The following is a 16,759-nucleotide window of genomic DNA, read 5'->3' as shown; positions in this document are numbered from 1 at the left end:
GGTAGCTACTGAAACCAATTACAGCATGATTCATAAGCCAGGGTGGGCAGGGGAAGTGAGTGTCTGAGGACCTGGCCTGGGCTGTGGGGGCTGTGCCTACAGTAGGTGCTCAGGTAGTGGTTGGCGACTGGGCAGATGCAGGAGCCAGAGCTCTAACAACCCTTTAGACTCCTGGGTCCCCAGGGTGCCATGCACTCCCCACAGCCTCAACCAGCCCCGCCATCTTCCCTGCAAACTCATCCTCTGTCTTTCTGCCACAACACTCCTGTCTGCTGAGTTGTGCACACCCCGGTTCGCTGCAGTCTGCCAGTCCTTCCTGCAGCCCCATCTGCAGATCCCTCCATTTGACACGTCCTCCTGTCTTCCTTCCCTCTGACCCTCCATGCTTTGCTTTGGTTCCTGACTGTAGTCTCCCAGGACACTGTCCTCCTACCTTCCACCATTCCCTGCTGTCCCCTCGCTGCTCCAGCAGTGAAGGCACAGAGCAGGTCCTTATCAAGTCTTTGCTGCATAATTCCAGAGATCCAAGTCTTCCTAATATGCATATCTGATCATGCTACTTCTGGGTTCTAAATCCTTCAGTGGCTCCCACTGCCTTTGGGACAAAATCAAAACTCTTAGGTCATTCAAGGATTTGCTGGGCATCATCTCCCATCAGTCCTCATTTGCATCCCTTGCCCTGGACATCCTTGGGGAATGACTAGCAGGACTTTTGATGAGGCACATGGTGAGTGTAGTGGTGAAGAATGATCTCCAACTTGAGTCAGATGGAACGTGGCCACATTCCAGCTCCCCTGACAAGCTCTACAACCTGGAGACTTCCTCTTTTTGGGCCTCAGTTTTCTCATCTGTACAAATGGGGCAGATAGCATCACCTAACAAGGGTGTCATGAGGGCTGGATGTGTGCATACAGGTCAGAAACTTCAGGTTGTGCCTGACACACACAGACACTCCGTTATTGTGACCTGGGATTATTTTGAGATGATTACTTTATCCCATGATACTTCCTTCTGCCTGCAACACCCTCCTCCACCTTTGCCTGACAAATCCTCTCCATCTTTCCTGGCTGAGTCCCCAGATCACAGCCTTTCTGAAATCACCTTCTGTAGCTGTGGAGTGTTGGGAGCTTAAGTGGCGGAGTCAGAATGTGGGGCTCTAAATCCTCGATCTACTCCTTTGTTTTCTTCCAGTCTAGCCTTTCTAAGCCTTGGTTTGCTTGGATGTACAATTAGGATAATAAAATAATAGTACTGCACCTCATTAGATTGTCAAGAAAGAAATATAAGGTTTATAAAAGCTACCTAACAGCTACTGGATTCTTCCCTCTTATTTGGTCTTCTTTATATTAGCAGCCTTCCTTACCTTTTATCAGGAACTAGCCACTGTACTATTTTAATCCTGTTCTTGTTTCTGTTGGCACCTGGCCTGCTGGTTATTTAAGTCCAGGTTCAGGGCCTTTTCCATCATTATATTACAAGCACTTAACACATCATTCAGTCACTGGGACAGGAGAACCCAGCTGCTTTGTCACCACAGAACCCTTTGCATTGTACTTACTATAGGAGGACTGGTGGGGGAGGTGCTGGGATGGAAGAACCCTGGGGCTGGGGTCACTGTTTTTGTTCTTTGGAAAGCACCAAAGTCTGGTCGCTCACTGTACCACACCCTTTCATTCAGCACCATGGCAATAGGAGAAACCTGTCCCAGAAGGGCTGGGACTCAACACCCGACACCTGACACATGCTTTATTCACAGGATTGACTATGTCTCTGGCTCTTCAACAGGATTGTGCCAGTTGACAGTTAACAATGTGCTCCCAGAGAACGCCACAAATCCCTGCTTTGGAGCATTTGCTGATTGCCACTGTGTAAAAATCATGCCAGCCGTGGTACTTGTAAGCCCCACTGTGATGTCAACCAACTTGCAAAATTTTTCAAAATTGACCCGCTAGCCAGTCATGAGCTGGCTCCAGCACACCACCAGGCAAACGTCTGACTTCAGTTTTTCCTCCTGTAAAATGGGAAATCCCATAATGCGATCACTGTGTCTCCAAGTATAAATACCCAGGGAGGCAGGCCAAATGTGCTAGAATCCTGGAAGTGTGGATGTCCTAGCAGAGCTCCCTCCCTCCTGGTGCTCCCTCTCTTCCCATTCGATGGCTGTATCCTTGCGGTTGGGATCCATGCCTGCCCTCTCCTCTTAAAATGCAGCCGTCTGGGGTTCTGCTCAGAGCTCTGTATTTCACGGTATCCTCCCGATTGGGCCTCTGCTTTCTGCAACAGACTGACTCAATTAGCCTTTCATTCTGGAGTCCAATTGTGAGTCAATTCTGAGGTTGTTAAACCAAATGAGTCTGGTGGCATTAGCCCTGCGCCCAAGGACAGTAATCCGCATCACACTGTTGTTCGTTTAATAGTCTGCTTGAGAGACTCTGAGAAACAGGAACTGTGTCTCCGAGGGACAGACCAGCAACGAGGAGCTGCCGGGTCAGAGAGCTATTCAGTGGCCAGCTTGTGTGCAGAACTGGAGCCCCAGCTGCCTGAACTGCGTTGGCCTTTGCAGTGTTAGGAGCCCAGCACCCCTAGATCATTAACTTTCATGACCAGAAAAATTCTTCTGAAATTAATACTCAATTCAAGCTGGATGCCATTGGAGCCAGCTGAGTAAGCCTGAGCCATCTTTAGGGATTTCCTCTGAAAAACAAATCCTTTAACCAGGCAAAAGAAAATAGCCACGTTTTGTATCCTTCAGTGTGTTCAGTTAAAGGCAGAAAACACCAGCAAGGCAGGCTGTGGTTAAGATCCAGGCAAACCCTCCACTCACAGGTGAGCCTTATTGGAAGAATTTTGCCAAGCCACTTAGCTTCAGCGCATGGCCCTGATCAGGAATCTTTATAAAGGGCCTAAGAAGTGTCAGCCACCATGCAAAGAAAATGAAGCAGGCCTCTAGAACCTGCCACAGGGACTCACCGTGATGGGCCAGGTACCCAGAACACACAGAGCTCCCCAGATTGGTGCAGATAAGGTCTCTTGCAAAAGAGAACTACAGGAACACCATGGGTTCACCCTTCCCGGCCTTCACTGTGTGTTCTGTGAGCTTGGACCAGTCCTCAAGCCTTTGAGTACCACTTCTAGGTGAAATTGTAGAAAAGGGGCTTCCTAGAGGTCTTTGTAAACCCTTATGATCCTCCATATACCCTGCCCTGCTGAACCCCACCAACCCAAGCGTTTTGGTATCATAGAGTCTGAGTATGCCAGGCAGATGGGGCTTCTTGGGTGGAAAATAGTAAAAACAGCAGGGTATGTGGGTAGTCAGCTCGGTGAGCTGAAGACAAGAAAACCCAGACAGCCTCCCATTGTCTCCCGTAATTGCCGGGTAATTTAAATTCTCCTGAAGTCCATTGTGTCCTCCCATAGAAAAGAACTGCTGTCTGCTGAGATGACCTCAGAGGTGGCACAGTTCTCATTCAGGGTTTCTCCAACAATATCCTCTTCAGACCGAGACACGGCCAACTGGCCAAAAAGAGCCCTCCTCCTCCCCAGGCTCGTGGGTCTGTGGTTTCTCTCCACTTCTGGAACCCTGCAACTTCCCTGCCACCCAGGGCTTCCGGGTGACTGCGCCAGCCCCTGGACAGTTCCCAAAGTGCAGACACAGCCTCCAAACACCCCAGCGAGCCTCACTGCCCTCTTGCCCTTCACTTCAGTTCCCCAAGGCGAGCTTCTCGGTGCCACTGGGCCGGGATAAATCACTATGCGCCGGGCCCAGGGAGGACTTACGAGACAGAGACATGCATTCTTGAAGCCAGGAGGAATTATGGGAGCAGATGGGCTGTAGGATCCTATTTTGATGCCAGGAACATGTTTCTGTATAAAGTAAATATTTTCCCACTGTGGATCTCCGGTGAGTGTGTGGAGAAGCACATTTCCTAAAGATGCAAATAAGTCTAGTCAGAAATAAATATTGAATGGAAACTTCAAAGCCTCTGGATTCTCCAGTTATAGGCCCTGAAGACTTCTCTCCAAATAAGCAGATACACACAGGTGGATGAGGGTTGGGGGAGGGGAGGGGACAGTTGGGAAGTTGTGTAGACAAGATGCCAGTGTTTTAATAGTTCGTGTTTTCTGTGGGTGTGTGTGTGTGTGTGTGTGTGTGTGTGTGTGGAGAGAGGTTTCTCAACAAAGGAATCAAGGAGAATTATTAAGTTAGTCTTAGGATTGTTCATATATACATACACATACACATATACATAGATACACATGTGAGTAGGAATTTTTCTCAATATATACATTATATAAATATTAACATATTATGTATATGTATGTATAATATATATACACACACCTATATTATTTTTTGCCATTCTAGGGATAGAACCCAGTGCCTCACACATGTTGGGCAAGCAGTGTACCACTGAGCTACCGCCCCAGCCCCTTACTATATGTATTTTTACATGTAATTGACACATATTGTAATTGATTCATATTGTACATATTAATGGGATTCAGTGTGACATTTCAATAAATGTATCCAATGTGTAATGATCAGACCAGGTTAGTGGACACATCTATCACCTCAAACATGTATTATTGCTTTGTGTGAAGAATGTTTAAAACCCTCTCTAGGACTAGCTATTTTGAAATACACAATCAATTGTGGTCAACCATTGTCATACTCCTGTGCTAAAACATAAGCAACTATTTTTCCTCCCCCCTCACGTTAACCACCCTCTCTGCAGCACCCTTTCCCAGCCCAGGGACTTAGGATGTTTAAAAGCACATTTTTGCATTTCTGTCTGTTGTAGATCTCGCCTTGCAGACTTTTTTACCAACTGCCAGCCGGAGTCAAGGTCTGTCAGCAGCTGTCTGAAGGAGAACTTCGCCGACTGCCTCCTGGCCTACTCAGGGCTGATTGGTAAGAGGGTGGGGGAGGCATGGGAGGAGAGCCGGCTCCACAATACCCACACCCCTTCCACTGTAGCCTGATGGTGTCTGCGTGGGTGATCTCCCAGGAGCCCTCTGTGCTGGGTTCTGACAACAGGCCTTTGGGACTCACCAAGCACAAAGGCAAGGGAAGTGACTCCATTGGGGAACTGACCCCGCAGAACAAAAAGTCAGAGGAAAGCCTGGCTGGGCAGAGGAGGGCAAGGCCAACAGAGTCCACAGAGCCAGGGCGCTCTGGAGAGAAGGAATAGGCAGCCAGTCCATATGGGAAAATCGGGAAGGCTGTTTTTCAGAAATGGCCCAGTGGAAATAAAATCCCTTAATTTCGGGGTGCTTCTTGCCATCTGTGTTCTTGGTGTTCAACTCCTGGTATGCAGGGCATCGTTGAGGCCAATATTTCCCCCTTGATGACACTATTCATGGCATAAGCAGTATTCTCTGTCTTTTAAGACCAAAGGCTTTAGGAGGACTGTGTTCTCTCAGCATTGAAGAGAACAGTGCAATCAAATAAGGCAGCGGGTGTTGGAAGAGAAATGGGCAAACTTGTGCCCCAGGATAAATGGGGCCAGCAAGAGGAAAGGCCAGAGTCCCAGGCCCCAGGGACAGCAGAAGCCTCGCTGTCAGGGCTCCGCTGTGCCTGGCATTTGAGAAGGAACACACAGTGAAGGCCGGGAAGGGTGAGAGAAATCACAGTTGTCAGAGCGCGATGGCTCAGCCAGGGTGTGTGTTCCTGCCAGGCATCTGTGTCGGGGTCACCTGTGTCACCAGCAGGAAGAACCTCCCACCCAGAATGAGAGCACAGACCAAATCCCTTGTCAGTAGTGTCTTTGGCAGGAGAGTTTGGGAGAATCAGGGTTGGAATTGAATGTAAGGTGTCTTGCTTTTGGGCACATTGGTCACCCCAACCTTTTGAAGGGGACCCACACTCCCTTGGCATTATCTCCCCAGTTATGCACATTGTTCTTGATCCGGCCTTCCTTTAGCCAGTACTGCAGCTTGGATTCACTTTCTCCTTTTCTTAATAAAGTTAGTCTCTACGAGAGATTACTTACCAAATATGGAATTATACAAATAATAAGAGAAAATACAAAAGTAGTTAACATATACTCATTTGTTAAAGAAAAAATCTATAAGAAAACTAAAACCAGAGAAGCCAACAGAATAAAATGGGAAATTCCACAGCCTCTCTCCCAGATGTGATTGCTGTTAACACATCAGTTTGTGTCCTTCCAGGAGGACACGCTCATTGACTGCCACAAGTGGCCGGGCCTGGGTGCTGCCAAAACCTCTGTGAGATCATCCTTGGGCCTGGCAACCCCATGCAAGCCTGAGGAGGATGAAATGGAGGAGCAAGTGGTAGAGGCAGTGTGTTCTGCAGACCAAATTATTTCTCTGTCGGGTCTGGATGTCTCCTTCCACGTGGGTTTCTGGGACATTGGATCCTAATCTCTTTCCACCCAAAGCTTGTTCCTGCTTCTCCATGAGTCACGGGTCCACTAGGGCCCCAGACATGCAATGACCTTAACCCCCTCACTCAGCATGTGGGGTGCCTGTTGTTTTCTCAGAGGAGTTAGAACCCCCTTCATGCTATAGGCTAAGTCCTCCTGCTAAGGGACCATGGGGTCTTACTCAATCTGAGTCAGCAAGGAATACAGGGCCAAGACAATAGGCCCTGGACCCCGAGGAGCTTTAAAAATTGTTTTTCTGTCTGTGAACCAGATCCATCCTGAGGATGACTGACCACCTATGACTTCGTACTTCCTTGAAAATATCTAAAAGCAGAAAGCATCTTGGCCTCTGCGGGCATTGCCTGGTATGAGCCACCCAGGGGAAGACATTTGGGTTGTATTAAATACACATGCATTGTGTATTTGTGCTGATGGAAACCTCACCAGAAAGTTGTGAATCCCACAAGATGTAGCAGGAGGGACCACCCAGCCTTTCTCTTACATTAGACAATACTCTGGGAGCCCTGGGCTCAGAGAATGTACACTGTTTGTTTCCAATTCTTTCACAACTTGGAAGACTGTAAGTCAGTAGAGAATCTGGCGAGCGGGAGGCTTGCTACCTACATTTGTGTTCATCTGGGATGCAGCAGAGCCTGCTGGAGGCTTCTGAGCTCCTGTGGGTTACTCTGCAGAAGCCATTTGCTTCTGAGGGAAGTGGATTCAAAGCCCTAAAAGGATCTTTAAGATACGCACACCAAGGGCTATCTATTTATGAAGATTAATGACATTTTCAAGAAAACGCAGGGGATTTGGCAACTCGTGCATTCCAAGTTAATTCTCTGCAACTCCACAACATCCATACCATTTGTGCAGAGAGAAAAAAAAATACCCTAAATGCAGCTGAAGGAGTTCTGTTATAATTTTTTAAGTAAATGTGTAAATTGTTTTACGTGTTCATAATAAATTGCCAAGAAAATTCACTGCTTAACATAATTTCCCACTCAGCAAACACCGCGTTTGTAATTATCCATAGCACATTCTCTGTCAGAGGAGCGTTTACTTCTTTTTCAATTCCAGAAAAGTCCACATCATCACAGGAAAATGACATGTCTTGTTTTTTTTACTTTTTCAGGCACAGTCATGACCCCCAACTACATAGACTCCAGTAGCCTTAGCGTGGCCCCCTGGTGTGACTGCAGCAACAGTGGGAATGACCTGGAAGAGTGCTCCAAATTTCTGAACTTCTTCAAGGACAATACCTGTCTTAGTGAGTTGTTGTTTTGTTGTTGTTGTTGTTTGGTTTTAAATAAGAAGCACATGAACACACACATGTTCTTCCCGCTCCAGGCTTGAGCTGTACCTTCTATTTCTTGTGTCTGCTACCACCGTCCATCACTCTCCCTCTCTCTGTCCCTTTTCTTGGTCACTGATGGTAAATCCAGCTCCTTTTGAACATGCTGCATGATGCATGCAGCAGGGAACCGTGCAGATGATGAAGTGGGTGCTGCCAAGACTGTGGATCCAAAAACCTGAGAGATCAAGAGATTGCAGTCACCGAGAGTACATTATGTGGGAAAGAACGCTTCTACCCGCAGATCAAATTTTGATCTTGGCAGCCAGCTGAGAGTCCATTCCCAAGGTTCCGAAAACCTGGGCGGAATAGACAATGTGAGAAGCTCAGACAAATTGGATGGGGATAGGCCTCCAAGGACTCTCTGGGAAAAATTAGAATGTTGACATCGATAGCCCCTCGGATTTTCAGGGTTGGCTCAGAGGAGAAGTGGGGAGAGCTGGCGATGCGCTCAGGAGACTGGCGATGTCGGGGATCTCAGGAGACCAGATAAGCGCTGGTGGGTGGAGGGGCGGGGTTCCTGCTGGGAAGCAGAGTTGGTTATTATTGCAGTGTCCTTTAGGCAATTTGGAAGCTTGTCCTCCACAGGGACAGGGATGGAGAAATGAATATGAGCCATGGGCATCCATCAAACTCCAAAAGCACAGTGCCAGGTCTCCCTCATGTACACCTAAGTCACCCTGGGTGATGATCCAGCTGAGATATTTGAAAATTGCACTCACTCTTGTGACAGCCACTGTTTATTCATTCTGTGTGTTCAGATTCATGCTACAGGGAGTATAATTCATGCACACTCTCATTTTCTGTACTCTGCGCAAGCATCCTAGGAGGCGTAGGAATTATTATATCTGTCCATCCATCTTTCATCTGAGTAAAAGCCTGGCATTCACATAGACCATCTGTGACAGAGTTGGGACCCAAGGCCTGGTTTCTTGTGCAGTCCCCTATCTCCTGAGAACCTTGTTCATGCACTGTTGGACAAGAACATAACCCTGTAATTTGGGTCCAGGTCTGTCTTCCTACTGGGAGGGGTGGGTCAGATTTCTAGGAATCAAGGTTCAGACACCCAGCTGAGAGCCTTGTCCTAGAGGGACAATTTCCCCATGATGCTCTGCTATATTTTGACTGATTTTTTTTTTTTTTAAGAATTAGCCAACAATTTACCATGTACTACAAAACAGCTTTTGAGCATTGATCTAAAACATCCTCCTCCTCCTTTCCTTTATTGAAGAGAAAAGCATAAGTCACCTGCACACAAAAATGTAGTTCAAATAATGTGGCTGGGATCAGTTTATCTGGTCCTTTTGAAAATAAGAGAAGCTTTTGGATTCTTCAGTGCCATTCAGACCCACAGCATCCGGTTCCAGCGTGGAGGCCTCTCTCTCATCTTGCTCTCTCCTGGTGGATGTGAGGTGTAACGAAGTCAAAGGAATGACAAGAGTCATCCCGAGGAAAGATTTTATTCACACTGGCTGGAAAACTTTTCCCCCACAGAGAAATTAAAGTTGTCCCTGCTTAATGACATTTTGGTGAAAGGTAGACTAGTCTGGTATCTTATTGCTGATGACTTTTCAATAAAAATAAATGCATTTGGTCTGCAGCGAGGGCCAAAGCCAGCCAGAATCTTTCAGTCATTCCATTTATACTTGGATTAGATGGGCCACAGAGCACCAAAGACAGAGAGCTGTGAATTCAGTCTTTGTATAAGGCCCTAAACCAGAAGGAATTAAAATTTATCAATCGTGACCCTTAAGAAGAAACCCAATTCTGCTGTCTTCAGATTAAGCCAAACCTCTCCCAAATCCCCCAACCAGGAACACAACTGCAACCCATTGTTTACTTCTAGTTTGGGAGAAGGAAACAGTTATTTTTAAGTCAAGTGCATGGCCCATGGAAAGGGAAGAGAGGAGAATGGGAGGCAGGTAGTCTCTCCAGACTTTATTCAGACATCCTTCTCTTCTCCCCCACCTCTCCTGCTCCTGCTCCTCCCACTTCCTCCTCTCCTCCCTCCTCCTCATTTCCTCTCTGGGAGGCCTCCCTGGACCACTTTAAATATCCACTTCCCTTCTCACCCCAGCGCTCCTCACTCCCCACCCCTCACTCATGTTTTCTCCAAGCCCTTCTTACCATCTCTGTTACAAACTTGACTCTATTGCTATATTTCTGGTTTACAGCCAGAAATTCAGTCAGGGGAGGACTCCTACCTTTTGTTCCTGTTGTTCACGGCCGTGTGCCTCGCACATGGAGCCGGGCCTGGCACTTGGTAGACATTCCAGTAACATTGGGTGAATGAATGAGCAGGGAAGGCAGGCACCCTGGGCCAAGCATGACACGGGGACATGGTTGGTGGGGGGAGGGGGCGGCGGTGTAGGCACACTGGGCCAAGCACCGGCAGCTTCAGTATGTATCAGGAGTCTCTTGAATCTTTGCATCTTAACAAGAAATAGGTTTTTGTTGTGGTTCTGGGGTCATTTAAGGAAATTGATCCTTACATACCCCTTTCTCAAAGTTCTGTGCACCCGTTCAGCCATAGCATAGCTGGAAGCATAAAAAAACACATTAATTTGAAGCTGTTTCTTACAGCCTTCCAAAGTGTCAGGTTGTAGGAAACAAGCTTCCAATTTGCCAAACTTAAAGGATAACAATTCTAGAACAAAATGTCACTTCTAAGGGAAAGATTAGGCCTGAATTACTCTGTCCTTATGTTCAGAAAAATGCCAACTAAGAGTTGTCGATTAACAATTTGCACATTCAGGTCCCAAATGAAGGAGTTTGATTTCTTATACAATGAATATGAAATTAAAAAAAAAAAAATTCCTAAATCCAGGCCAAATCCCTGGAGACCTGATTAAAAACTGTTTTTTATTCATCTTGGGGAGGGAAAAACACATAACCAATTTACTCTTGCCATAAAAACAATCTAATCCCATGAAATTGTAATAGGCTTTTAAAGTTTTACATTTTAAACTTTTCATTTAAACAGGGCTGTTCCTATCTAATTATGCAGATTTTGTTTGGAAGACTGGGAGCAGAAAAGGAAAAAATAATCTTACTTAAATTTTCACTAGATATTGATGAGGCTTGGGGTATATTTTTCTTTTAAAGAAACTGGCTGCATTTTTGCCTGCCAAATTAGTTGAATTGCCTCTGAGTTGCCTCAGTCTCATGATTAGGAATGTACTTAAAAGAAAAAGGCACTAATTAATTTGCTTTTAGTATAGAATTTTGACAAAGTGTAAGGACTTTCTTGGAAAAAAAAAATGGCAGTTAGGATCCAATGTTTCAGGTCCGAGTCTGGGTTTCAAAGGGCTTGAGGGATGAGTATTTCAGGGCAAAGCTCTTGCTCAGCACCTGGCACATAAATAGAAACACAATAAATATTTGTTGCGCATGGAGTGTGGCTAAGTGTCCAACTCAGTGTTTAATGGCTGAATTGATTTTTGAGCACCTGACCCCAAAGACTGGCTCTTAGTACATATGGGGTGGATGGATGGATGGGTTTTGTTCAGAGAAGTTCAATGCCGTAATCAGAATTTCTAGTGTGCTTCTCTGGCTGTGTGTATCCTGTTACATTTGCTGCTTGACTTTGAAATTGGATTTCCTCCTGTTTTACTGCAGAAAATGCAATTCAAGCCTTTGGCAATGGCTCCGATGTGACTGTGTGGCAGCCAGCCCTCCCAGTACAGACCACCACTGCCACCACTACCACTGCCTATAGGGTCAAGAACAAGCCCCTGGGGCCAGCAGGCTCTGAAAACGAAATCCCCACACATGTTTTACCGCCTTGTGCAAATTTGCAGGTGAGAACTGCTTCTGGAATACCTATTGGCCTTCACTTCTGGGAGGGGGGAGGGTGGCATATGGATTCATTTTCTAAAATGCACAAAAGAGATGGCAAATGCTGCCGAGAAGTGAATCTTGAAATTGAGTTTTTAAATGTAGAGATAATGACACCTCATACAGAGAAAGATGGATCATGGGACTGACTCTGCATTTACTGGGTATGTGGCTTTGTTCAAGGCTCTTGTATCTGGCCCTATGCAATGAGAGGTCTGTGCAGATGTGTCCCTAAAGTTTTGTTAGGGTGGTGAAGGAGTTAGGTTGACTTTGTTTATGATGCTGATTCTGTGTTCTCTACAGAGCAGCGGCACACTGAGATGAAAGGCACTCTGGGGTTTGTCACCATTGTGGGCATTTCCATATCACATGTAGTGCGCGACTGACTCTGAAAGTTAGCCAGAGACAGTGTTACTGGTCATGTGTGGAGTCCTGGATGGGCTGCTTCTTCAGGAAGCAAAAACAAATGTTCTTCAACAGCAAGAGGAACCACATACTGCCCTGCAAAACCCTGCATGTGCAGAAGAGTCTAGCAACTTCTTTGGGTCTACAAGGGCAGACCCTCAACTACCTGTAGTCAGAAGCAGAGGGTTCATTCTGCCTTTTATTGATTGTTCCTAGTGATGAGCATTCAACTGTTTGGCAAGACATTAGTTATTTGTGTGTCCACAAAGGAGTCTCCCATACCTCACCTCTTAGGATCATCCTCCTGGCGGCTGTGGGAGAAGCACTCTTACTATGAGTCTGTAACCTGGTTCTTTCATTGGAGGACAAGGGCTTACACCACCAGAAAAGGGACACTTCTGTTCAAGTCTGCAGAGCTAGTGGGCCACGGAAGCAGAGCTGGGCGTCCATTCTTTTCATGGTTGGACCTTTAGTACTTTTTGGTTAGGGGTGACCACATGGTGACTCCTGCCTGCCTTGCTGAGGAAAAGGACATTTTCATAGCCTGTGTATGAAGCACTGTGCTGTCACCTCACACTGTCCCTGAAGCACATTCCCCATCCCCACCTTCCCCACTGCATTCTCGCCAGAAGCCTCCTTTGCCACATCCCATCTTGCCCCACAGCCTCCTTGTTCCCTAGAAAGTGTTGAGAACGATGTTCTACTTCTTTTGATTTCTCCTCACTTCTTCTTCCTTCATGCCCTTCATCTGAGCTTTGTCTCTGTCCTCGGTTCTCCTAGATCCCTGTCCCAACACACAGTCTCAGAGACACTCACACAAAAACCCAGGAGAAGGCAGACGGGGAACCACACAGCCCTGGGTCCACCTGAAGCTCTTCAGATTTCTAAGGCATTTTCTGAGCCCTTTTCATCTCCAAAGCACTATGCACAGAAACACCAGCGCTAGGAGGTGGCTTGGGGAATAATCCTGTGACATCTAAACTGCTCCATCCTGCAACAGGACCCTGAGTTTCAGAGAAGGGAAGTGACTTCTGCCCAGCGAGCTGGAAGTCTAGGATCAGGCAGGGAGCAAGATCTGTTCAGAGCTGGCAGGGCTCCGTGCCTGCTTCCTCGCAGGTCATCCTTCCTTCTCTTTGGGCCTGCTCAGATTCTGGTGTCGGTAGAGAAGTGTCCAGATGAAGGACAGGACCTTGGGTTCATAAGGTGACAACAGTTGGGCTAGGGATAGTTTCTGACCAGTAAGAAAGGCAAGTTTCAGCTGCAGGAAAGCCAGCATCTTTCTGCACACTTCTAGGTGTTCAGGGGAGACTGCGAGGCCACCTCCAGCTGCTGATTAAGTCTCTCTGTGCTTTGGAAGCTACATGGAGATGAGTGTTCAAAAACTTGAACAAAAAGTCATTCCCCATTGAACTTGGAATAGTAGGTGTGACCCATCTTGTCCAGATTTTTGAAAGGTCAGACTAGGTTAACAGAGAACATCTTGGATTAGTCACTGTTGGAAACTTCCTGAAATTCTAGTTTCTCCCCATCAGCAGAGAAGAGTCTCTCAGCCACAGGATGTGTCCCCAGCCCCTGTCTATGCCCATCACTTGGACTCCCATGGCACAGGGCTCTCCTGGGCCACACAGGCAAGCCCATGCTTTGCTTCCAACACAGATCTACTCAGCTACCCCTTCCTGCCAGAGGACTGTGTGTACCACGGCAGGTTACCCTGGCAACGTCGAGTAACACATGAGCTCTATTCCCAAGAAACCGTGCCTTTCTATTTCCTGTGTTAGTGATAGGAACTCTGTTTCATAAATAGAGGACCAAAAGTAAAATTGAATCCTGGTGTTTATCCCAGGACTGCCATTCAGCTTCTTGGCAGAGGGGGCCTGGAGGAGTAGGACTGGCCGGGAGTCAGGGCAGCTGCTCCTCTCTTCCCTGTGAGATGTATGGGCCATGCAGCATCTGGCTCCCAGGGAGGTCCCCAGGCTCCCGCAGATCCTTACCTTGACTCCTGAGACATGGGCTTTGTAGCTCGTGTCAGTGCAGCACGTGTGCCAGCCTCCCCAGGCCTCAGCTTCCTGTCTGCAGAGCAGGAGGGTGGCCAGCTGCTAGAATCCGGAGGGTTAAATGAGGCAGGGTGAACGCTCCAGAATGACCCTTTGAAAATGTCCCATGGGATGCCTGATCCCGGGTCATCTGGCCACACAGTCCCTCTACCAAGATGGCTGGGATACTGTGCCCTGCTCAGGGGTGGGGTGTTGAGGCGTGCAGGGAACACTGGTGAGAGCACAGATAGGTCGCGTATTTTATTCTTCTAACATTTTGAACGCTTTTTCCCCTTTACTCCTTACAGCGGCCCCAGGAGTCCAGTGTGGCAGGCATCTTTCCCTTTTACAGATGGGGCGACCAAGGTAGAGAAAAGCTAGTGGCTTAGCAAAAATCCCAGTATTTCTTTGATGGGATGGTCCCAAGGCCGGTGTGCCTTTATCTTATTCTTTGACTCTTTGGACAACCAAGACTCTGTCTTCGAGTTAGGAACAGAAAGCAAGGAGCGGAGAATAGAAAAGGAGGGAGGGGGGAGCTGGACCCGAGAGAGCCGTGCCCTGGTTCTTCCTGAAGGTCAGCCACAGGGCCAACGACAATGCCAAGCTCACTTTACTCCGGGTTCCTTCATGCCTCTGGTCTGGGAGGGAGGACTGAAAATTTGCCAGAAAAACGTTTTGTAGCTGGATGGCCTTTTGTAGGGTGACTTATACGAAGAATGTAAAAGGATCATTTGAGGCCAGAGAATTGGAGCAGGGAACGTGGGGGATGAGAGTGGTGAGTGTGAAGGGTCTTCACCCCAAGAATATGGTCCTGTGGCTGGTTTAGGGCTCTTGCCCAGCCCGGGGCTCCCAGGAGCCTCATGGGCTCTTCCTCTGCCTACCCTGCTGTCTTCCAATGACTTACCATGTTCCAGGAGGTCCTAGAAATATCTTAGAATGGCGTATGTCACGGCCGCCTGTGTCATGACTCAAAATAGACTGCCTGAGACCAGCCCGGGCTCCGTTGGTAACAGATTTGAAGACAGTGGAGCATCTTTGGCAACTCTAAAGTTCACTTCCCGTGAGAGGCGCCCTCTTGTAATGTTTTAAAATATACAATAATATGAGAAAACTCTCGGGGCCTGGAATATCTGTCTTAACATTTGAGATAGATTTCGCCCTTAGAAGGGAAGAAATAAGAATAAACATTTTCAGAAGTCTGCCTCGATGCGTTATTATCAGCACATCTGAGGCAGCTCTGGGTGGCCCTGGGTATGGCTCGTCTGACTCCTACAAAAGGCTCTGCCTTAAGAAAAAAGGAACGTTGATTGATTAGAATAAAATGTCATGGAAATGTCCAAGTGCTGACCCCCCGAGGTGGTAAAATACCAGGTTGGGGGAACCCGCCCGGCACCCATGTCAGGATTAATTGGCAGTCGTATTAGTAACAAGCACGACCCAGGCTGCGCCATTGTCGGCAGATTCCTTTGACTTGTACAAAATAGTCGCATGAAAAACAAAGAAACCTTAATAATTCTGCCAGTTACTTCATCATCTGTACACTTGAGTGGTCTGGTAGCTGGATATTTAAACCAAATGGATTGCACTTGTCACTTATTTAAAGTAAACACCCTGAGAGAGGTAAGTCAGCGCTGGAGACATTTCCCTTTTGCCTCCTGGCGTCCTGCTTAACTTTGATGGCTTATCAGGAGGCCTATTTGTAGACCTGAGTTTCCATGTTCAGATAGAGTACAGTTGTCCCTTGACACCTGTGGGGGAGTGGTTCCAGGACCCCCCCAAGGTTACCAAAGTCCATGGGTGCTCAAGTCCCTTACCTAAAGTGGCACAGTATTTTCTTACATCCTTCCCATCCTCCTGTGTAAGCATCTATAAATTGCTTATAATACTTAATGTCATGCAAATAGTTGTTAAAGTGTATTGATCTGGGAATGATAATGAGAAAAAAGTCTGTTCACATTCAATACAGACGCAGGACTTTTGTTGTTGTTGATTGTTATTGTTTGTTTGTTATTTTTATATTCTATTTTTTAGTGGTAATTCGACACAATCCCTTTCTTTTATTTATTTATTTTTATGTGGTGCTGAGGATCGAACCCAGGACCTCACACGTGTGAGATGCGCGCTCTACCGCTGAGCCTCAACCCCAGCTCCTGTTTTTTGTTGTGTTTTGTGCGAATATTTTCCATCCAGATTGGTTGACTCCCCAGTGAGGAGGGCAGTAAGCCTTTGGCCCAGCTGCCATGCCTCTGCCTGTCTCCTTTCCTTTCCCCTGTAAGCGTTGTGACAGGTCACAGGGCAAACACTCAGAACCAGGGCCAGCAGGACGGCTGGAGGAGAGCGGCCGTCATCGGCCATCGGCAGGAGTTGTAGTGAACCACGTGAGCCACAAAGGTCCTTTTGTTTGGTTTGGTTTTGTGAGCCAAATAAAACACCCCTGTGGGCGGGACAGGGAGGGCCAGCAGTTGCAGATCTGAGTTTAGGCTTGTTCCCCTCATCCTACTGGGGTTTTCATGGGAAGGAACATTCTAGAATGGATCTAGCAAAGCAGCTCCCTTGGTTCTAGGAGCGGTGAGGGCAGGATCCATGTGGACAGCCTTTGCTTCTTGCCCAGAGCAGCGAGGCACAGGTCAGCCCCTCCCCTGCTGCTCGCCAACAGGCAGATCGGCCTCTCTGGTGGTCAGACCTCCATTTCCCTAAGGAGTTTGTGGAAGGGTGCTGCCCGCGCCCCCTTGTGTGGATGGTGG

General features: G+C 47.4%; 1 protein-coding gene across 2 annotated transcripts in view; it reads left to right on the top strand.

Annotated features, from left to right (window-relative positions):
• The window catches only part of Gfra1 (GDNF family receptor alpha 1), a 188,688-nt gene that overhangs the window by 153,615 nt on the left and 18,314 nt on the right, over positions 1 to 16,759 (top strand). For both annotated transcript variants that reach the window (XM_076834590.1, XM_076834591.1), the window contains 3 exons: positions 4,803 to 4,912; positions 7,522 to 7,656; positions 11,359 to 11,540. In XM_076834590.1, coding sequence (XP_076690705.1) covers positions 4,803 to 4,912; positions 7,522 to 7,656; positions 11,359 to 11,540 — 427 coding nt within the window. The remainder of the gene's footprint in view (positions 1 to 4,802; positions 4,913 to 7,521; positions 7,657 to 11,358; positions 11,541 to 16,759) is intronic.

The sequence above is a fragment of the Callospermophilus lateralis genome, chromosome 15 (assembly GCF_048772815.1).
Source record: "Callospermophilus lateralis isolate mCalLat2 chromosome 15, mCalLat2.hap1, whole genome shotgun sequence".
Classification (NCBI taxonomy): Eukaryota; Metazoa; Chordata; class Mammalia; order Rodentia; family Sciuridae; genus Callospermophilus; species Callospermophilus lateralis.
This window is presented reverse-complemented; position numbering and strand designations above follow the sequence as displayed.